The following is a 23,572-nucleotide window of genomic DNA, read 5'->3' as shown; positions in this document are numbered from 1 at the left end:
AAAGGTGTATTTCCAAGATTACTGAATACGATGAAACAGATTTCCATTAGATCTTGTGGAGGGGTGAGGCATGGCCCAACAAATAAACAATTTTAATAACATGAAGTGATAAAGTGTGTGTGTGATTGTTTATTACTCATGGTATGGACAGGAAGGGGACATGTCTGCCATGGGGACAAAATTCAAGTTACCTTGAAGTGAAGACATGCTTTAAGGTTAGGTTTATGGTAAATGGTAAATTATCCTTTTTTATGTAAAGTTGTCCTAGTTTTGTTGACCACGCAAAGCGCTTTACGTATTGCCATTCACCTGTCCACACACACATTCAGTATTTATGTGCAGCACTTAACCATATACAACACAAATACACTGTCGGCACAGCCATCAGGGGGGAATTTGGGGGTCAATATCTTACGTGAGGACAATATGGCACGCGCAGTGGGGGAGAACGACCACCCCCATCTTAAGGATAAGGGCAGGCAAAAAGTAGTCATGGTTATGGTTACAGTATGGTTATTATTACGCGTGTGCAACTCGTGACAGGGAGGAGGTTGCTTGCTCAGCCCTTTAATGCCAGTAGCAGTAAACAGCAGCGTCCGAGATGCTGTGCGTCAGGGTATCACCAGATTCTATTGTTGCACTCCTTACCCTCCGTCCTGCTCCGTATTCGATGCAGCTCCACCGGGCCCGGGTTTCCACCACGGAATCTGCGTTACCAGGCAGCGAACCGGAGTCCGAATCCTCCCCCTCCTCCAGCTCATCTTCCCCTTCCTCCCTCTCCTCCGTTTTCAGCCGCTTTGCCGCCCTTCCATACTCTCCTTCGTCATCCTGGCCGGTTCCTTCTACCGTCGACATGTTGGCGGGTGCGGTGGACCTGTTGGAAAACGGGACTGGAGCTGGTCAGGCTGATGCGTCCATGTCAAATGCAGTGTCTTCGTGTCTGTTTGATTGCACCTGTCCCCGTCCTTGCTGTCGTTCTCCCACACCACAGATTTACTGTGCAGAGGTGTGAGTGGATTAATCCCACCCCGTGCTGTTCTCTTATTGGTCAGTGTGGTCCTTTACCTTGGAAGTATGGCATGCGATTGGCCGGGGTGGATGTGCGCTCTGCAGAGGAGTGCGCAGAGAGGGGACGCAGATAAAGGAATGGAGGGCTAGATAAAATTGGAGGAGACACTTAAAATGTTGGGCATGGGAAAAAAACAAGACAATAACCGTTAATTATCAGTTATATTATCAGATAATTGACCTTGTTATCACATCAGAATATTGTTAGGCCTTATTACAGACGCCCACCCTACTGAAAGATCACTGAACAGAGTTCTAATTTAAAGTTCACGATGGTTACTGCAATAGGCGAAGGTATGGAAGCCCATTTCCGCCACTGTGATGAAGAAAATACAAATCCTGTATCTCATAACTATGACTTAATATCTCATTATTATGAGATAGTATCTCCTTATTATGACTTACTATCTCATTATTATGACTTGGTATCTCATTATTATGAGATAGTATCAGCATAGGTGTCCAATATAAGAACATAATGCAGAAAAGAGGCTGAGGTCTCATTTTGACATTGTGAAATTCATAAATAGATCAATCTTAACAATTGAGAAAATGATCTCAACCAACTTTGACTCCATTTGTATTCCCCTGGCCAGAGAAATTTGAACAGGGCCATTAAAACACAGCGAATATACAATCTCCACTACAAATACACACAATATCAATATCAGTAAACAATTGCACAATGACGTTTGTAAACAAGTCAGATAATAAACTTAACTAAGTTGACATCTATTGCACTTCTGTCCGTCCTGGGAGAGGGATCCCTCACATGTGGCTCTCTCTGAGGTTTCTACGTATTTTTAGCCTGTTAAAAGGGTTTTTAGTAGTTTTTCTTTACTCTTGTTGAGGGTTAAGGGCAGAGGATGTCACACCATGTTAAAGGCCTATGAGACAAATTCTGATTTGTGAAAAATTGGATTGATTGAATTTGATAGAGTAAAAGAAGAACAATATAAAGCTGGAGAAAATACATTGCTATAAATGTGCAAAATCCATTTAAAATGCTAATTGGATACAGTTTTTTTTGCTGAGCTTCTCTGCATCACCCGCATGGTACAAGTAACAAGCAAAGAAATGTAGAGTGATGCATACAGTCTGTGCTACTGGTACTGTAAGCATTTGCTCCTACGTGTCAGGTTGGCTATAATACAGAGCTTTATCATTCCCTCTGATGAGAATCTATATATTTCATTAGCAGGTTAGCTCTGGAGAAGCTTTGGGCCTAAAAACTATATATATATATATATATAAATATCCACAATCCTGCTTTGTCGTACAGGCCCCTGGCCTGATGAATGACAGAAAATAAGGGGTATATACTGTACATACACACAGGCTAGCCTACATAAACACTAAGGTGAAGGGAAGCTAACTAAATACAATTCACAAACTCAAAAATAAACCTAACCAGGAATAATGCCAAAACACAAATTAACAAACACTATTTATAATTACTATCAACCCCCAAACCCAAATAAATGTCCACATGCTTCCATCTTGATATGTCTTTGAGTTATGAGTTCCCCTTCCAGCACTGGTAGTTGGTTACTTCCGCTTCCTGCTTCTCAGCATAAAAAGCTTCCACAAAGGAAAACATGTGATATGCGATAACTTTGTTTAATATTGCGATGACGATATGACTTGCAATAAATAAACACAAACAGTCCCTTGCTACGGACCCAGAGACCACGGACAGCTCCACAGCCGGGAGAAGGCGCACAGCCAGGTCACAGCCCAACTATGTCCGGGGCAGAAACCAGAGAGCCATGCGCATCTCCACTAATCTCACTAACAGTGTTAATTTGGGTCTTTTCATCAATTTTGTGATGTGAAAATATATTTATTTTTACAGTTTTTACATCCTTTCTTGTGTCTCTGTCATTCGTGCTGAGCCAACTGCATCAAACCAATTGGATCGCGCCGCCATCTTCTCCTCTTTTTGCCACAGCTTTCAGTATCAAGACTTGTAGGACAGGACTTCAGGTACTATACCCTCTGAAGCCATGCATTTTTCACTCATGCAAATATTTCACAATAAAAACCTTAAAAAAACAACAAATTAATGGATGTAAATTAAACATGACGTTTAAGTTTTTGCAAATTATAGCGTCTAGAGAATTTGGTTTGTTGTCTTTTATTTTGCAGTAAACATTTCTCAATGTATGTGTTAGAAAACTAAGATGGTATTCTAAAGTTTGTTTTATACTTTATGAAATACCTGAATAAATGTTAAATAATGTTCCTTTGTTACTCTGTTAGCATTTGTATATTGTTTCACCTTCTGGTCTCCTTGATGCATCAAGTCTGCATTAAAATCATCTGCATAAGACATCAGCATGCCGCCTGAGTTCTTCTTTCACCACCTACTTTGAATATGCTGAGTTTGACGCATTCTCCAATGTTTAATCCCATTCTTTAATAATAAGGCTTATTACAGACCTTCAAATATGTCAATCAATCAATCAAATTGTATTTGTTTAGCCCATATTCACAAATCACAATTAGTCTCATAGGGCTTTAACAAGGTGTGACATTCTCTGCCCTTAAACCTCAACTAGAGTAAGGACAAACTACTAAAAAACCTTTTAACAGGTGGCAGTTGAGATACCCGACCCGAAGCCTGACACTGATGGGACGTTTCATAGGTAAAGGTAAATTAAATGAATCATTCTGAGAAGACAATGGAGATAGCAGGACTTCACACCTGTGGGTGGGGCCATTCATGTTTGTTTCAACCTGTAGACAAATCCCTAATGTGTGATTTCTAATAATTAGACAGTCCATTTTTAGGCTAATAAATGTGCCTCTGTTGCTTTAATTCCCAGACAACCAAGACATTCCAAATAATTTACAGGACTGTTAGTAGTATTAAGCCAATAGAGGGTGACTACCGCATGGTAGACCTTATAATTGAGGTTTTAGCCAACTATAGACCGATATCCAACCTCCTCTTCCAGTCTAAAATCCTTGAAAAAGTTGTGCTGTGTCAGCTGTGTGAGTTTCTCCAGGAAAGTAATGTATATTAAGACTTTCAGTCCGGGTTTAGAACCAATCACAGAACGGAGACAGCCGTAGCAAAAGTCACTAATGACCTTCTTATAGCGTCAGATCAGGGATTTGTATCTGTCCTCCTCCTGTTAGATCTCAGAGCAGCATTCGACACAATTGACCATCAGATTTTATTACAGAGACTAGAACAGTCAATTAGTATTAAAGGAAGCGCCCTAAACTGGTTTATATCTTATTTTTCTGCTTTTTTCATTTTGTGCAAATTAATGATGAGTCATCTGTGCACACCAAAGTTAACCACATTGTTCCACAGGGCTCTGTGTTGGCCCAATTGTATTCTCATTATATATGCTTTCATTAAGAAACGTTATCTTGACACACTCTGTAAATTTCTGCTGATATGCGGATGACATCCAGTTATACTTGTCAATAAAACCTGAACAATGTAATCAGTGGCGTTTCTACATATGGGGCGGATGGGGCACTGCCCCACCTGATGGCGTTGTTGTGCAGAAAGCTAAATACATCTGTACTTTGTGGCAAAATATATTTTATTTTATATGCAAAGTAGCGTGAATGTGTGTGTGAATAAACTTGACTCACAAGCACTATAGTCTTGTTTTGGAGTAATTTGATTCGTGTGTGTTTCTGTCTGTGTGCTTACTCTGTGGAATGCTGCTCTCTTGCCGTCCGTCTCTGGACGGCGCAAGCTTAAGACTTGTTGCCATCGAAACACCAATGAGCGAGAACCTCACAGGCCAAAGTTAACATTGTGAGATTGGGCACTTTCAGATGTGCCCTGCAAAATCTGCGTAGCAACTCGCCTTGAATAATGTGAAACGCGACTCCAGCGCCTTAGCCTGTTGCCTGCTCGGCTTCACCTGACCTAACAGGCTAGCAGGCTATCCCCCGTCATTGAACACGACCCGAGTCTGTGAAGAGGTTTCACTCACATATCGGATGAATAATTCCTGAACACCTTAGAGATACATTATCTAATGATATATCTGCACTCGACGACATTGCCCTTGCTTCCAATGAAACAGTGAGGAACTTGGGAGTGATCTTCGATCCTGATTTATCCTTTAATTCTCAATTAAAACAAATTTCTAGGACCGCCTTCTTCCACTAACGTAACATCTCAAAAAGATGCAGAAATGAGTCCTAGCCTTTGTTACATCCAGACTTCATTATTGTAATCCCTTATCAGGCTGCAGCAGTAAGTCGATAAAGAATCTGCAGCTTTTTCAAAATGCCACAGCATGTGTCCTGACAAGAACCAGGAAAAGAGACCAGATTTCTCCTGTAGTAGCTTCAAAACACTGGCTTCCGGTTTAATCTGGAACAGAATTTAAAATTCTCCTCCTCACTGTCAAGGCCCTTAATAACATGGCCCCATTATAACTTAAAGAGCCCTGCTTGGGCAGACACCCTCTCTACGTTTAAGAATAGGCTCTTAGTTATGCTGCTCTAGGTCTAATATGTCGGTGGACACATGACACACAGGGCTTTTCTTCCCAGCTTCTCCTCCCTCTTCTCCCTCCTTATCACATCAAATAAATTAATATCTCATCAAATTGAGTGACATGTATTGATGACATCAATACATGTCACTGACTTGACTTCTTCCCCGGAGTCCCTTTGCCTTATCGTATGCAGATCCAGGGCCGCAGCTGCAGCCACATCATGGATTATGATGGTGGGTCACAAATCAGAGGTCGTGATAGTAATGGCAGATCCTGTATCATGCTGGCAGATTGTGATAATAATGGCGGATCCTCGTGGTGGACCAAGATCGAGGTGGAAGCTGATGGTGGTGGTTGCTGACCATGGACTATGATTACAACATAACTGCTTGATATATAATATTTCTACTCAGATACTGTTACTGCCAATAATCCAATTCCTTGACCTTCCATTATGCTACAAAGTGTTTATTCTAATCAACGCTGTAAAAAAATCTTTCTGATGTTCTCCATTACACGTGGCAACTATTGCAAATCTGTCTGTCCTGGGAGAGGGATCCCGTTTTATGATTTTGATCTCTCTTATATGGCTCTGGGGCTGTGAGTCTGACAACTTCAATCACACTTTATAAAATCCAAGCCGTTAAAAGCCTCCTTGAGTGATGGCTGATGGGTTACCATAGCAACACACACAGCATCTCGCTGTAAGGATGTTGAATACACATAGGTTAAGACCCAGAGAGCTATATTACAACATTAATAATGTGTAAAGCCTCAGTCTGACTGTTCTCTAGTTTTTACTACTGTACAATTAGTACAGATGGACTAAAATAATTAAATAAACAGGGACAAATATGACACATAATAACAAACAACAACGACTCGCATGAGTGAGTTAGCTCTTTTTTACTTTTTTAGAGTAATGAAAGGATGTAATGTATCATCACATCTTCAGGTTGGTCAAGTTGTACTATGAGCATCTTATACAGTATATACAGGATTAATTCATGTTTTTCCTGTAAAGACCAATGGAGCATTGGCAGGCCTTTGCCCATAGAGGTCTGAGGGTCAGATCAGGCAGTGGTGAAGGTGAAGTGAGTGACATGTCGGTACTCCTCACCAGGATTCAGGAGACAATCAGGAAATGAAGCCTGAAAGAAAGAAAGAAAGAAAGAAAGAAAGAAAGAAAGAAAGAAAGAAAGAAAGAAAGAAAGAAAGAAAGAAAGAAAGAAAGAAAGAAAGAAAGAAAGAAAGAAAGACACACACTCTCACACACACATAAATTATGTACAATTAATTAATGGATTTCACATAGCTAACATGCCTCAAATGGCTTTACAATCTGTACAACATATAGCAGCCTTTATCCTTGAACCCTTCAATCTCCAAATAGCATCATATGTTACAAACACATAAAACATTTTAGAAAAACATACACCATAAAATACATAAATACATTAAATATGAATATATATAAGCTTTATTTACTTCCATGCTCATTGTAGAGCTTTCACAATCGTCATACCTGGTTGACAGAATCAGGCCAATTCTGTGTCTCCAGACAGAAGGAGCTGTGCTTCCCATATCTAGCCCCACCCTTTCCTGTCATAGAGCCATCCAAGAAGTTGGCAGTGTAGAATTGGACACCAGGCTGGCTAGTAGATACCTCCAGGACACGCCCGCTGGCCGGGTGATGCACTCTGCAGTGAAGAAAAAAGTTTTCCTACCAGACTTTACGAAAGACATGGGCATGTGTGTTAATGTGTGTGACTGTGTGTAGTGTGTAAGTTTGTGTGTGTGAGAAAAGGTAGGGAACCTGGCAGCATATCTCTCAGCATAGGTGTCTCCAGGAAATGAAAGACAGAAGTTGTGGTCGAAACCTGAACCTGGTACTTCCTTCAGCCGAGGTCCAATCAGAACAGGCTCTATGAGGTCAAAGGGCGTGCCCGCCACTGCTCTGATCTCTCCTGTGGATACATTAGGTTATAGATTGGTAATGTGGGTCATATCGTACAAAATGTGAACATAGTACCTAACAGAGCTAACGGTTAAGGGGAAATGTTCTGGAGGACACATCTGGCATTCGTAATTCACTTGCAGAATTCAAATTCTTTAAAAAATTCAGGCTTGAAAAAATGTGATGCAGCATGCTATTTTCTCAACAAGTAAATAAAAGCACAAACTGGTAAATGAAGTCGGAAAAGTAGTGAAAACTATCCTCTCTATCCTATCCTTTCCTCTGAAATGAAGGAATTCACAGCACTAAGACGGTATTTAAGAAGTGATCTGATTTTGTGCATATCATTGGTCTTTGTTTTTATTCAGCGGCTATAAATATCAAATGCCATAAACTGAACATGACATGAACTCTATCGTCAACTTAACTGAGGGTTCGTTTATTCTGAGGGTCAGAGATCCATATCAGATATCAGATGTTACAGATGCAGTTTAAATCTTAACATAGACTGGAAAAATGTAGGTGGGGAAGTGAATGAACAACACTACTGCACGGCTGTAGCATAGAGCAAGACAATCTAAAACAGAAGTGCCATAGAAGGCACTTTAGTTCTTTGTAAAGTGCCCTTTAGCATAGGAATTAGGTTTGGGTTATGGTAAGGGTTAGGTATTTATTTGTGATCGTAAGGTTAAGGCAGGGGTCTGCAACCCCCGGCTCTTGAGCCACATGCAGCTCTTCAGCCCCTCTGCAGTGGCTCCCTGTACAGTGTTGTGCATGAACAATTATATTTTTCATGAACGATGAACTGAACGAATCAGTTTTCATATGATGAAGGTGAACGTAAGTGACGTTCACTCCAGAGAAAGTGAACGTCACTCATGTACATTTTCGAAATTATCATCGTATCAGGCCATCATGTGAAATACCAGGAGTGATAGAAAATGTGTGTGTGTGTTTGCTCCCAGACATCGCGCGCACACACACAGGCCCCAGGTCTAGGCCCCCACTCACTCGCTCAGAGCGAAACATACAGTGAGATCAGAGCTGGTTCACGTGAAGCAGCCGGTCAGTGGCTTTGTAGAAGAACAGTGGAAACAGTGAAAACACAGAGTTTCTGTGGTCACAGCTGCTCAATGATCAGAGCAGAAGCTGCAGTTGATTTGTACCGAGCTGGAGTGTTTTGTCCTCCTCCACTCTGCTCTCACTTGAACTAATAAACACTAATCACTAGTTATTAGGACCTGATCAGTACATGAAGTAATTAAGTGTTTGTTTGATTCGCTCCAGACTTTATGAGGCTGCATTTAAAGATCAAGAAAATGACTCGTCAACATGTTGTGCTCAGTACAACAAGAGACGTGACGCTCAGTCAGGACTCAGTGATAAAATGGGCGGAGCGACACACAGACATGATCCGACACCATTGATTCATAACCAAACACATGACCGTACTGTAAGTCCCAATAAAAAATAGAACAAATTTACTAAAATATTTCAATTTTTAAAATTCAAAAAATTGAACTATGAACGAGTTAATTTTAGTGTGAACTGGCACAACTCTGAGTATAACTATATAAACAGATTTTAAACATGTGTCATCAGATATGTTTTGCAGCTCCAGGTGAATTTTATTTGGTGGAAGAGGGGGCGAAATGACCCTTTTAATAGTAAAGGTTGCAGACCCCTGGGTTAGGGTAAGGGAATGCTTACCTGCCCTCACTAACATAGAAGTACAACAATGTGTGTGTGTGCGTAGTATTCATGGATGGTTTAAATGTGGAGGTAACAATGATTGTGTTATTATTACATAGCTTTAAAGCTTATTTGAACATAAGCCTTCTAATTAATATTGTGACACTTACATTTCTCTGGCTTCTGACGTAACTGGGGTGTAACTGATATGGCTGGGGACCACCACAATAATGCATATTTCTGTTGTGGAAAATTATTTCATTTTAAAAGAGCTCCATAGGAGCTTTACTCTCAATTTTGTATGTCCTAAAGACTTTACTGACAGTTTGTTGGTTAGTATGTATTTATATACTGCTTTTCTAGTCCTGACTACCACTGAAAGGACTTGGCATTGTGACAGTTATGTTCTAAATCACAGCTTGAGGTAGATTTTCATTGGAACATGGATTCTGTGACATAAATAAGCAGTCATTAGTTCTTCTGTCTCCAGGGGGAAACCAAAGAAAATTGCAGAGTAATAACAATGTTGTTAATAACAGAGCAGGAGGAAACACACCCCTAGCCAAAAGTACAAGTGCTTTTGCTTCCACACTTCTTTTTACAGTGGTATGATAGCAAATTAATAGTTAATAGACAAATGAATGAAGAGCCAATACAAATAAATGAAATGGTAAAAGTAGTCATATAAACTCTAGTTTTGTATTTGTTGATTCACAACATCAAGTCATGAACTGAGAAACACAGAGGAAAAAGTTGCCAATAGCAACCATATCCTTACACCAACACAGTGATGAAAATCTGAGCATTTATAAGCTAAGATGAAAATCATTATCTGTGATGCATTTACGAAAAAACAATACAATGCCAACCCGTGTGAAATATAATAAATATTATAAAATATATATATATATATAATAAATACACAGTGGCAATCGGGGGCTGTACTCCTTTCTAATCACTCACACAGCTGATCTTTATAATAACCTGCTGAATTCATATGTTCATGGATAAACAGAGCATCGCTTCTTCTGCAACAATGAAGTAAAAACAACTGGTTGTATCATAATCTGCAGAGATAACTTTTCTCCTGTCTGCGGAAAAAAACAATACAGACATGTTTGATAACCTGGCTTGACGACCTTTACATTCAACATAACCATATCACCTCCTACTGGCAACAGGATGTGACATTGAATATGCACTGTGCAAATGCATAATGCAATACCAACCTCTAGCAACCACACTGCAGCTGGAGCACACCCCAACAGACCCGGACTGCGAGGGCCTGACCATCGGAGCTTTAATTTAAGCTCATAGGCTTAAAAACTAATAATGTTGAACTGTCCAATAACTTTGGGTCTGGAATGAAGAATGGACGTGGTTGAGCTCTGCACCACCAATGTAAGAAACTAAGTCACACTAATTAAATGATTCCAATATAATTATACTGGTAGACCACTAGTACAATAACCTTTTTCATTGTGAGAACAAAAGTGGTCATATGAAATTATTGATTATACTATAATTTCACATTATGACATTTTTTGAGAAAATGTTAAATGTTAAATGTATCTTATTTCGGTAGCCAAATTGAGTTGCTCTAATCATGTGACAAGCCTCAATTTTAACAATCCTCTATCATAGACACCCTCCCAATTTGTCGGTCTATTTAAGCTGCATATATTTCCCATATACCCCTTGCTTTTCAATGTCAGTATCCCTGCCTGCTGCGCAACGGGACTGTTCCATAGGCTCAGTCAAGGAAGCAGAAATGATTCGTTCACTTCCCTACTGGGTCTTCGGGTACGAGTCTTTGGATCATTTATCACGTGACCTGCATTGGCTCAGTAGAGGAGAGCTGGAGATGCGAGGGACGTTCACTGTCTTCCGGAGAAATGAACACTCTGTGTTTTTAGTATAGAAAAACGTGAATTATATTCGTTCACAAGTCATAATGACTGGTTTTGTTATTTACACTTACAGTTTACTGCAGATCATATTTTTTAAAGTAAACCTATTAAATACAGTACAACATTACAGTTTGTATGGTTTGAAATTGTCATTTATTATCATACTGGCATTTAATTATCACGGCAAACAATTACACTGCACTAAACTGTAAGTGTTAATGTAAAGTGAAAATAACAAAACCAGTCTGCTTCCTTGACTGAGCCTATGGAACAGTCCGGATGCGCGGCCACAAGAAAATGAACGAATCTCTCATTGAGAGGACTCGTTACTCCCGAGTCCTTGTAAGGATTCGTTCATAGTGAACGAATCGTTCACGACCGACACATCACTACAAGTCAATTGAGTCCAAGGCTGCAGGGGTAAAATAATGCAAAGAGAAGATTTCTGTTTTGGAAACCCAGGTATCAACTCTACAGAAAAAAGCAGATAAGTTTACAGAGCGGTCAAGAGAGAAGAACTGCTACAAATGACAGTAGAATTTGAGGATTAAAGGATTGATTGTAAAGGTGGAGGAAAACAGGCAGGATGTGATATGGCTTTTCTAGAAATTTCCCTAGAATGGACCCTATAAATGGATGAATATGTGGACACTGTGCACCGCATTTGGAGAGGTCAGGAGAATAAGATGGTTGTACAGGTCACCAAACATCAACACAGGGACGCCATATGGAAAGGGACCAAGAACATGCAGGCGTACATAGGGCGGCTGTGGCTGAGGGATAGAGCGGTCGTCCTCCAACCTGAAGGTCGGTAGTTCGATCCCCAGTCTTACCCATCTGCATGCCGAATTGTCCTTGGGCAAGATGCTGAACCCTGAATTGCCCCCCATAGAATAACAAAAGTGCTGCTAATAGATGCACTGTATGTGTGTGTTAATGTAAACTTTGTAAGCTTTGAGTGGTCATCAAGACTAGAAAAGCGCTATATAAATACAAAACCATTTACCATTTTACATGTCTGCAGGTGACTGATTCAACGAGGACTTGACCAAAGAAGATAAACTGGTTGACCACTGAACTTTAGGCAAGAGAAAAAGCAATGAGCTTCTTTACAAATAAAAATGAATTCACCACCTCCTCTCCATGAATAGATACACTCTTCTAGTACAGTAGCATTAGAACCAACTGTAGCACCAGACTTAGACAACTATTTTTCCATATCTCTTTCTGAGCTGACTTCACAAGTCTTCGTCTTTATAGTCATTTTAATCAAATGTCTATTAGACCCACCACAAGTAGTCTTTTTAAGGTCAAAAGGGTTTTCCTCTAATCAACAGTTCTATATTAAATCAGATTCATATTTCTCCATGAAGTACTGCAGGCTTTTAAGATAGCAGTGTTTAAACCTCTGCTTAAAAAGCCCACTCTTGATCCAGGTGTTTTAGCTAATTATAGACCCATATCAAACCTTCCATTCGTTTCCAAAATCTTGGAAAAAGTTGTTGCTAACAAGTTGTGTGAATATTTGCACAACAATGGTCAGTTTGAAGACCTTCAATCAGGATTTAGAATCCATCACAGCACATACAAAGCCCTTCATAATAATGCCCTGTCATAAATTAAAGAGCTCAAAGCCCTGTTTTGGCTTCAAAAATACAGGCTCTCTTGGGGTTCCTAGAGTCTGTAAGGGTAGAATGGGAGGTAGAACCTTCATCTACCAGGCTCCTTTCCTGTGGAACCAGCTCCCACTCTGGGTTGTTGTTTCTTAAACAGCAGTCTCTTTTTGATGTTGGATTTAGGATTATTATATTCTGAAATGGTAAAATATGTTTCAAATGTGTTGATTGCTAGTGCTCCACTAACATTTCACTCTGTAATATACCTTATTCTGAATCCAGAGAGCAGAACTAGGTTTTAAAAAGATTGTTCGAAATTTAATGGAGACCTTTTAAGTGACGAGGTGATGATAGGAACACAAGTAGTTGTAATATATGGGACTACAGTGGAAACCGGCTATAGTGATCATGGATATAGTGATCAACCGTTTACATGGATCAAAAAGCATGGGACAGAATCGTTCCTATACAAATGCTGTTAAGATAATCCGGTTACAGTGATCGAGTAGTCCGCTTACAGCGTTCATTTTGGGTCTTTTCATATATGTTTGGACCGTAAAAGTTTTTAAATTTAAAACTTTATAAGAAATGGTGAAAGTTTGTTTTTAACGCAAGATCTTCAGGAACTTTGATGGTATAGAATTCCTATGAAGATGTAATTTTGATACTTCTAAACTCCCTGTCAGGTTATCTGATTTTCATCAGCTAGTTCTCCATTACTGGAACTCCTACAACTTTACACCTCACCATAGTTAACTAAGAAAAAAATCTTCTTCAACGGAGAATGTATGAAGTTGGCTTATTTGACATTTGTTAATTTCTCAGCTCATGATGTTTCCATAAAAAAATACAACCCTTACAAGCAATACAACACGATAATAAGGGATATAAGGATTCTTAAAATCGAGGGTATTTTAACTTATTCTGTGGTTACCCCACAAGAGCCAAGTATTAATGGTCATAGATTTTCATATAAAAGAAATGCAACAACTAACTAGAAATATCATCACATCATTTTCTACCCTTCACCCTTGAAAAGGAAACATATTTTTCGAGAATAAGCCAGCAGTTTTATATTTAAGATGAGAACCTTTCCTTTGCAATATCACCTGAGGTGAAGGAAGTTCGTTTTGAAATAATGAAAGAAATTTCCCAATATTGCTTTAGTGTAACTCTTACTTTTTTGGAATGCTCTCCAGTACTAGTTAACTTGTATTGATTAAAATTATCCAGGTCTAACATATGAAAACATAACATTTGACATTCTAATAGAGGACAAATCAGCAGTTTTGGAAACATAATTTAATTATTTTAGCAAGTATTTCTTACATGAAGCACAATCTCTCACAGTATCTGTGCAGTATCTATGCACCTTAATTCCCGATTGACCACTTTTGTGTTAATTTTTATCCTTTCTCATGTGTCTTTTGTGTTATATATTCTATTCTTTCCTGTTGTTGCCAATTGCTATTTATTGTGTTAATTTCATAATATTTATGATGTACCTTATTGTTTGTAATATGTTTGAATTAAAAAAAATAGGTGCGCACGAGTTGGACTTTATATGACTGCGGCAGACTTGATCCGCTAGCAGATGGAGGGGTGGAGTAAAAAAAGGTGGCCAATAAGTCAATGCAGAGCAATTCAAATATTATTTTACCATTCTGTATGGGTAACTGGTAAATCATTGGTGGATCATTGCTGTGATCCGTCTCTGCTTGTTAAAAGAGAGAATGTATGATGTTAATGTTATACCTGTAGGAATTGATGTGTCATCCACTGGCAGGTAGGACTGAGCACTGATCAACACTTGGTGGTCGTAGATATCTGCTGCACCCTGCCCACAAACACGTATAAGCACGTTCACATGCATGCACACAGACGCAAACACGTGAAATGCTGCATCCTTCTGTTGCCTGGTTTTGTACATCTGGGTCAATGAGCCTGTAAGCACCTAAACTGTGTCTACATTTGGGTCCTCCATCCTGTGTTCACTTCTCCAACCTATGACATCTTTGGCACTTTTAATTACAGTGAAACAGAGACGTGCATCACCCAGAGAGGATGACTTTCAGTTTTGATGACCTCCAAAACACTAACGCAATTAAAGACCAAGTCTTTGACTAATACACAAAAAAGTATCAAGGTTGAAGGTAAAGATGAAGGTTAATCAGATGAATGCCCTGGGACGAGGTCGTCAAAGTATGAGTTGTGTAAATGGCAATTAAATGCAGCTAATTTGACAATTAGCTAAATAAAATGGCAGATTTGTGTGGATTTAGGGTATGACTCCAGAAAGCATTTTAAAAGTCACAGGCAACTAGACGTCCCAGCAAATTTGCATACATCTAAAGTAAAGTTAAAGCATGGGTGGTGCTCAGGCCCATATAAAGGTTCTGAATTGTCCATCTGTGGTAATGGTAGGGCAACTACACCTCCCCCTCCCACCAACATGCACAAAGGTGCAAAGGCCCTTCAGTAGCATCTTCAATTCAATTTCCTACTATAGGTCTTCCACCTTCCCTACAACAAATACAGTGATGACATTTATGATAATTGTACAGCTGATCATATGCCCTTACCTGTCCAGCAAGGTTGAAGTAGGAGTGGTTGGTGAGGTTGATGGGGGTGGTTTTAGTTGATCTAGCTTGGTAGTCAGCAGTTAGTGTTTCCCCCTGCATGAACAACCTAGATCTTACTAACTCACATCTGCAAGCCATTCATTTATATGAAAAAATTATAAAATGTATGTGAGAATGATTGTTGTGACAACCCTCTTCATAAATTAAATTATGCCTATTAATTATTTGTTCAAATTGGGTGAAGTATAACAAGATGTCCTTGAGTGATGCACCTTGTTTTTTTGATAGGATCACATTTGCACTATTGTCACAAAAAGTACTGCAACAAAAGTGATCTGCCACAAGGTTGAACAGTTATGACAAGGTGTGTTTACCTGTAGTGTGTAGGTGACAGAAACCTGTACCTCACCAGGATAACCCTGGTCACCATCTGGACTGGTAAGACTCAGCTGTACCCCACCTTCCACTGCTGTAGCAAGCCAGATTGCCTAACAAACACATACAAATCTGGTTTTCAATTAGCATTTTTCCATACTCACACTTCCAACACAGGCATGGAGTTAAAGTACCCAGAAGGTGCACTTAAAATGGGGAAAAGTTGAGTATAAAACAACACTTCTTATGCTCATTAATCTGGAACACAGAAGAAAGTAAAACATTGAGCTAGAAAGAAATATGGTCATGGCTATATGGTCCCTGAGAAATGTATGTAAAATATGGGTGAAGTGTAAAGCTGCAGCAGGTCGGAGGAAATCAGCTGGTCTTTGCTTTGGCAGAGCACACATTTCCTTACACCCCACAAATAATTTAGCCACGTGTGTCCCAGACCACCTGTGAATGTGGTCTGAGTGATCTGACGACAAGACACATAGAGGATGCATTTGGGTGCCTTGACTTCAGCATGGATTTACATGCCAGGTCTGAAGAGGATCTTTGGCTTGACAGAAACTCAGATAGTTAGAAACAATGGGCCTCATTCAGCAACCGTTCTTGAGAAAAATTTCTTTTTTTTATGTAATAACATAATCTATGCTCATGAAGAGCACTCTTAAGCACTTACTGACACAATTGAGCAAAAATAATCAGTTATTGAGTTTTTTTATATTCTACAGTTGTATTATATAGTAGCATTAAAATAACTATAATTTTTTTTTAAATATGACTAAAGAATCCGCAAATTATAAACAATATTAAATTTATTATTGCTGGCATGTGGTTCTAAAGAAAGAAACACATCACTTAAACCACTGATGCCCATGGTCTGTGTCCTAGAAGCCTGAGCTGCATTTTACTATCCACAGAAGTCCAGATGGTTAGCTGAGGGTAGACCAACTGCGCTGTGTTTCCAATGATCCGCTGATCCAGCTCAGATATCTGCCAGCCGGTCCCTTTCCCATTCCTTCCCTCTTCCATGTTTGACAATATTTCTTTAGATTTTTTACCTCATCACCTGTGTGATTTTCTCCTGTATTGTTTCTTATCATTTATTAACCACTGCTGACACTACGAAATATAGTACAGCTTTCTTTGTGATTTGATTCAAGAGGACCACCATCTTTAAACTTCCCTTTGGGCATTCTTTGCTCCTTATATTTTCTTAATAGTTTCTGTGATTTCTGTGTGTGCAATCTCATGCCCTTTTATGGACATTGCCGGGGCAAATTTAGATTTTTCATTAGAAAAACCCATAAGATGATACTGGCGAATGAGGATCACTGTCGATACCATTTACACCTTGTCACCAGTCCAAGAAATGACATCCCTTGTCTTTTCAGCACTGCTGTTCCTCATTGGAAGTATTCTGCAACCAAGCAATTAATTACAGACAGTATGCTTCCTTTAAAAGCAGCAATATATGTGAATGGTCATGTGATATCCGTTTCAGGCGTGTTAGTAGACACTGAAATCTTTTCTGACACAGGGCCTAAGCACTCATCTCGACTGAAGTCGTTTAAATTTAAAAGTAGCATTTTAAGGGTAGTAAAAAGTGGATTGCCAGGATTGCCATGACATCTGATAATAATGATCATGTCCCTCTAAGGAGAGAACATTTTGGATTCAGCAGCCCCCCAGAGGTGATAGCATACTGACAAAAAAAAAGTAATAAAAGACTAAATGAGGCTATTTCTTTAAAAATTAAGTTGGGAGGATCACATTTTCTAAATGAATTTGAACATTTATCCTCAAAGAAGATCCTCAAAGATGAGAGCAATCTCTATTATGTCTATGTACTGTAGTTTAGCAAAGTAAGAAAGGCTACGCCTTAGCATAAGGTATTCCGTGCTTATTTACAACAAGCAGTGTTTGCTATTGGGCAGGTGTCAATGTCGTTTTAACACTAGACACAGCCAGTTGTAGCACAGTGAGCACAAGAACAGCACAGAAAACAACCCAGCAATGCAAAGGATTTTAGGCATTAAGGATATGATGATGTCTGGCCATTCATCAGACTCACTAATCCTAGAATAAAAAAATGACCTGTATGGTCGGATGCTTATTTCATTAACTCAATTCCTTTATGTGTTCATACTGGTATGAACATTAACAAGGGAAAATTTAAGGCACAAGCATGTTCATCATTTAGAACAGAATGCCTTATCTCAGCTGTTATAACACACTACATTAACGCTGCCTGCAATAATTGTTGGCAACTTCCTCATGGCAACTTCCTTGCTGAACTGCAACACAGGCAGTGAAGCCACTCTAACCTGTTTACCTGGTTGCTGAAATGAAAACAGGATGTTACACATATATAACTCCCTCAGTGTCCCTGGCCTATAATACTTTAGTTCTGTAGCAAGCCATATTATCACTTAATATAGACATCCTCTATTACCCACAATTCTTAAATGAAACCTGTGTGAGACAAATAAGGAGAACACAAATTTTCATTCATCAATTGGTATAAATTGTTAAAAGCAGTTCACAACTCAAAAAACACACATTAATACAAACCTTATTGAAACCCTGCAGCCCTCCATGCAGTGCATTAGGCCCATTGTTGATATCGAGTTGGTACTCTTTTCTGTCCACTACAAAGCATCCCCCTGCGATCCTGTTGGCCACACGTCCTACTACAGCTCCCAGGTATCGCTTATCTGACACATAACCTGGCAACACAACACAACACAGTTTACCCTGTTTCATTCAACCCTAAACCTACAAATCTTCCCTCAGCTCTGGCTGTATTTCTCAATGTTGTTCTTTCAAATACAACTTCATGAAAGGAATCAGAATTTATGCAGTGTACAATGTTTGTTCAGGTACTGCCTAAAATATTGAAGAAAAAACAAAGCAAAACAAGCAAACAATGTTTTTCTGGCATAAGCAGTTTAAACTGAAGTGTAAATGCTGTAAATACACACTGATGTGCTGAGTTGTAAGGGTACTGTTTTAGAGGTATTGTGTAGTGTAAACGTAAATGTTTAGGATTTGATAGTTTAATATTTTATATCTATTTAAATAAAAAATACAAATTTTAATTTAGCTCTAACTGGAGACCACACCAGCTGCAATGCCTAGCAACATGTTGAAAAAGTCATTACTACATTATTACATGAGTACTCTGTAGTACTTATTACATTATAATGAAGTACTCAGCACTCATGGGTTGGACCACAACCATCTTTGAGCTCCTTAAATTGGTCTCAGTAACACACATCTTATCTAGTTGTGGTGCTCTCTCCTGGGGATTAATTTTGAATAATGTTTTTGAAAGTTTCCTACTATATGAATCTAGTTGTACCCCCCCCCCCCTACCTTCCAGGTCATCATAGCCCAAGACTATGTCCTTCATCTGACCATCCTCCCCTCTGCTGCAAACAGACCTAATGATTGCACCCAGGGTGAGGACCTCCACGCGCAACAGGTTAGATTTGAGGACCCACAGGTCCACACTGCCCAGGCTGGACACCTCTCCCCACTGCTGATGGCTCACTTCAGTCATCTTGGACCTTCCAAAAAATAGCGCATCACCTTACCATCACAATTAAAAGATTTAAACTGTCAGAAAGTATTCAGGCATTCAAAAGTTTGCATACTAATTGTTATGCCTTTAATTTAATATAATTGCATATTTATCAAAAATGTTAAGCTGAAATCTATCATGTCACAACTATTCACTTATTCAGTACTTTGTAGATGCTCCTTTGACTTACCCAATGCTTCTTAGGTAAGGGGTTTATTGGTGGTGTTTGGCTAGGCCACTCAAGGAAAGTCAGACATCTGTCATGAAGACACTACGATGCTGTACCAGCTAACGGATTTGGGTCCCTGTTGTGTGTAGTTTGCATGAGCTCTAGAGGAGGTTCCTAGTCTCAATAATTTCTCTCCTCTCGGTTGAGACAGATGCCTGTCTCACCTCACTCCAAGTCTGGTTTGCTCATCGTGGGAAATGATTATCCTTCTAGCAGGTTATCAAACTTTGCAATTTGGATTCTTAGTCTTGCCCAGTTACCTGATTGGGCTTGATAGCCAACTGTAAGAAGAGTCCCAGTGGTTCCAAGCTTCTTTTATTTCATAATTTTGAGGCCACCATGCTACTGGGCTTTATGCTTGAATTTAGTGGCTTATTTTTTAGTCCTAACATGCAGTGGGGAAGCTTAACGATAGGTGTGAGTCTTTCTAAACTATGTCCATCAAATCCTTAACCCATCTAAACCATGAAAGTAAACACAAAATAACATAATTTAGACCAAAGGTTGTTGAAGCAAAATTCAGTTTTTGACAAAAAAATGTACGTGCACATTTCTAAAACAGGTTTATACTTAGTTATGATGGTTTATTGAGTGTAGATTGCTATGTAAATCCTACATTTAAACCTACAACACAACAATATGCGAAGCCACTGTATTTTGAAATATTGATCATGCATGAAATAATAACATCCATCAAAGGACAGTTCAGTGGCAGTTCTGAGCCACAAACTAACGCCTACACAATCAGTTGCATCGATATCTGCAGCTGCTGTGTGTGTCAGAGGAATCACTCACCTCCAAACTCAAAAAGTTAGAAGACGAACGTTGACGTGTTTACATCCTACTTCCTGTAACGATGACGCGTAGACAAAAGGATCGCGCGTATTCCCTGAGTACAGACTGACAGGCAGCACCAGCACAACTTGGTTAACCAGAGTGCTTCACAAAGTATAAGGTACAACAAGAAGACCGCAACAGCCAATACATCAGAATACCAGCGGTTAAAATAATAAAAGATAGAAGAAAGAAGAAGAATTTAAATATAATAAAATATACAATAAAATATAATCTGCTGGGATAAACATGTTCTTAGCTCTAGACCAAGGCCAAAGAGAAGAGATGTGTTTTTAACAATGATTTAAAGTGTTCTAGATCTAATATGGAGTGGTAAGCTGTTCCACAAGTTTAGTGCGGCTACTGCAAAGGCTCGATCACCTCGTTTTAGGTAAGTCCAGGAGCAGCCGAGTGGCTGACCTCAGCTCCTTTAAGCTTACAGTGTATTTGAATATCATCCACAAAGCAGTGGAAAAAGACATAATATATTTTTTTTAAATTGATGCTAGTGGCAACAAATAAAGGGAGAATAGGATAGGGCCTAGAACGGATCCTCAAGAGACATCATATGAAAGTGGGGCCGTCCCGGAGGAGTTATCACCCAGGTGGACAGAGGAACTCCTCGACTGATACCACTTGAGTGCACCACCTTTAATCCCTACAGAGGTTTTAAACGTGACAACAGGATTGCGTGATCGACGGTGTCGTAAGCAGCCGTTAGGTTTAAGAGCACCAGGGCGGCAGAGTCTCCTGAATCACCGGTTAAAATCAGATTGTTAAAAACTCTTAAAAGAGCTGTTTCAGTGCTCTTGACTAGGTTTAAACCCAGACTGGAACTTTGCATACACATTATTGTTAACTATAAATGTTTGAAAACGGGTGAGAACTACCTTCTCTAGGACTTTGGACAACAAAGGCAGTTTAGAAATGGGCCTGAAGTTAGAAAGATAAGACGGCTCGAGATTTTCTTTCTTTAACAAGGACTGTCAAACAGCATGTTTAAAGGCAGCTGGGACACAACCAGAGAAGAGACAGGTATTTATCAATGACAGAATACATTGTCCAGCCGTGTCAAGGACTTCCTTAAGAAGATGAGCGATTTGTGAGAGTATTACAAATATTTAAAAGAACCATTAATAAAGTCTCTTTTTTTCTAATTATTTTAATTCTTATATTTCTAATCTAATCTTAACCGTTCAGTTGTATGTTTTATACATTTTATTGCCACACATGAAGAAACTTTCAACTAACTTTACCCACAATTGCTGGAATAAAATTAGGTTGTGAAAATTATTCTGGTTATTGTCTTATTGAGAAAACAAAGTAGGCCTATATGAATCATGATCAGTTGGTATAATATGCTGCACAGTACACTTGTCTGTTTTACTTGTGAGTCGCAAGTACGCGAGGGGCGTGTTGCGTCGCTCGCGTGCGTGCGTCCGTCCGTAAAAAGCCGAGTATAAATCGGCCTTTACGCGATGCTTCAGCGCCCGGTGTAAAGCCGGCGTAACACTGTTTGGTTGTATCCGGTATCTCTGTGTTCAGCTTCTCAATTATTGCATCTGTGGCATGTCTTTTCCCCTGTTGACTGTTCAGCTGACACTTCATACTTGTTGATTTTTCGGCTACTACCTGTTTGGAGAATGAAGATATAAGTTAAATAAAAGATTCAGACCAAATCAAACAGAAAAGCAGTGTTTGGTTGTCCTTTTTGTGCTCTGTTGCATCTGTAACCAGGACCAAACATATATCATAATTTTGGCTCCTTTTCATCATTCAGCTTCAAAAAAATTTAAACACCACAGCTACACCTTATTATTACTGATTTAAAAACAGACCTGTCCTGGATGAGACATGACAGGTCCATTTACCTGTCTGCACAGCAGCTAGCTATATTCTTTTGTTGGATCTCTTGTACATAGAGTAACTTTATTCAGTGTGTAAGTCTAGTTATGGTAAATTTTGAGGGAGGACGCATTTTCTTTGGACTGAGATGGTGGTTCTACTGTGACATGTACCAGTGAATATTATATAGCCTCTAACCTGATTAAAGAAACGTACAAATCAAAATGAAACCCATGGATATATATACCAATTTTAGTGTATCCATTCATTGCAAAGTATTCAAACATAATATATATTACTACATTCTGGTGTGTTAAAACCTTTAATTGGTATTCTTGTCATTGCACAAATACTTCATGTAGATATTATTCACATAATCAACATAATTACATCCAGCATACTGGATTTTCCTATCTGACTTCTCACTTAATTAGGGCAGATAACTTGTGACTTTTCATGTCGTGTTTACAGTAACATGATTCAAGCATTCATATAGACATCCTCAACCTATGTACAGTACAAGTTGTAGTGGATGAGCTCAGGACCCTTTGAGATAGAAAACATATATTTAAATTTACATATTTGACTGACGCTTTTATCTAAAGAGAATTAAAACTTGGAGGCAACACTATAGCTTCACTATAGAAGAAGAGCTTGAATTAAGTAATAAATCTGTTCAATAAGACAAAGTGTTGGATATCCAATTTACCAAAAAGGTTCAAGGACTACAGTAGAACATACCAGGTAGATTTATTGCGTGTTATTAATGAGTTTTGTTTGACCCTACTCCTCCGGATGTCAGAAGTGATTTACCTTCTGGACCATGTCTTTTAAAGTGCGTTGATGAAAGTCGGTAAGTTGGTAATGTCTATATTAGATTCTGGTATTGCAAGTCTTTGGTAATCTTGATCAGCCTGGCCTGTCAAAATTGCCTCTTGTTAAAGCAAGCCCACGGCACTCTACGAGCACTTTTATACAAACAAGTTTATCCAGTGATATTATTGGTAACTAGAGTCAATGAAATAAAAATTACAAAGTCTAAATATGTAAGTCTAAATAATATGTAAGTCTATGTAAGTCTAAATAAGTCAAACAATATTGTAGGACTTGTTCAACAGTATTACAACTTTAAAGTTCCTTATGTGATGAAAAACCAAAGACCCGCCATCACAATATTTCAACTCCATCCACTGCAATAGGCCATGAGATGTAGATGAAAGCATTGAATGAACGTATAAATGCAGAAAAAAAAGAGCTTTCTGTTTCTTTTTTCATATTTTCAACATTTTTAGTGAGTAATTTACTGAATCTTGTAAGAGATATTTTTTGTGATATACTTCAGCAAAGTGGCAACCCAACGTGGCGCAGCCATTGGTTTGTGAACTACTGTTTTG

The 23,572-nt window shown here is 39.0% G+C and overlaps 2 protein-coding genes across 2 annotated transcripts in view; both read right to left on the bottom strand.

Moving 5' to 3' along the window:
- LOC133020669 (heterogeneous nuclear ribonucleoprotein L-like) overlaps positions 1-998 on the bottom strand; it is a 46,638-nt gene extending 45,640 nt beyond the window's left edge. The window contains exon 1 of the mRNA XM_061087321.1: positions 649-998. Within this exon, the coding sequence (XP_060943304.1) occupies positions 649-855 (207 nt within the window). The 5' untranslated portion in view covers positions 856-998. The remainder of the gene's footprint in view (positions 1-648) is intronic.
- A 5,437-nt stretch (positions 999-6,435) lies between these two features.
- On the bottom strand, positions 6,436-20,358 carry galm (galactose mutarotase). Its single transcript, XM_061087040.1, has 9 exons — positions 20,295-20,358; positions 19,063-19,256; positions 18,259-18,413; positions 15,678-15,791; positions 15,304-15,396; positions 14,477-14,558; positions 7,363-7,513; positions 7,072-7,246; positions 6,436-6,697 (listed from the first exon to the last, which is right to left on the bottom strand). Exons 2-9 carry the CDS (start codon positions 19,247-19,249, stop codon positions 6,620-6,622), a joined length of 1,035 nt encoding a protein of 344 aa, XP_060943023.1. The 5' UTR covers positions 19,250-19,256; positions 20,295-20,358; the 3' UTR covers positions 6,436-6,619.
- Positions 20,359-23,572: the final 3,214 nt, after the last annotated feature.

Source organism: Limanda limanda, chromosome 15, assembly GCF_963576545.1.
Source record: "Limanda limanda chromosome 15, fLimLim1.1, whole genome shotgun sequence".
NCBI classification, from domain to species: Eukaryota; Metazoa; Chordata; class Actinopteri; order Pleuronectiformes; family Pleuronectidae; genus Limanda; species Limanda limanda.
The sequence above is the reverse complement of the archived record's forward strand: the minus strand, read 5'-3'. Positions and strand labels throughout refer to the sequence as shown.

What these genes read in the sequence shown, in the direction of transcription:
- galm (XM_061087040.1), bottom strand. Translation starts at nt 19,249, where the DNA reads ATGACTGAAGTGAGCCATCAGCAGTGGGGAGAGGTGTCCAGCCTGGGC. An exon ending in GGGCTATGATGACCTGGAAG is followed by an intron (nt 18,414 to 19,062) that starts GTAGGGGGGGGG and finishes TTGTGTTGCCAG; the next exon opens with GTTATGTGTCAGATAAGCGA. An exon ending in GGCTGCAGGGTTTCAATAAG is followed by an intron (nt 15,792 to 18,258) that starts GTTTGTATTAAT and finishes TGTGTTTGTTAG; the next exon opens with GCAATCTGGCTTGCTACAGC.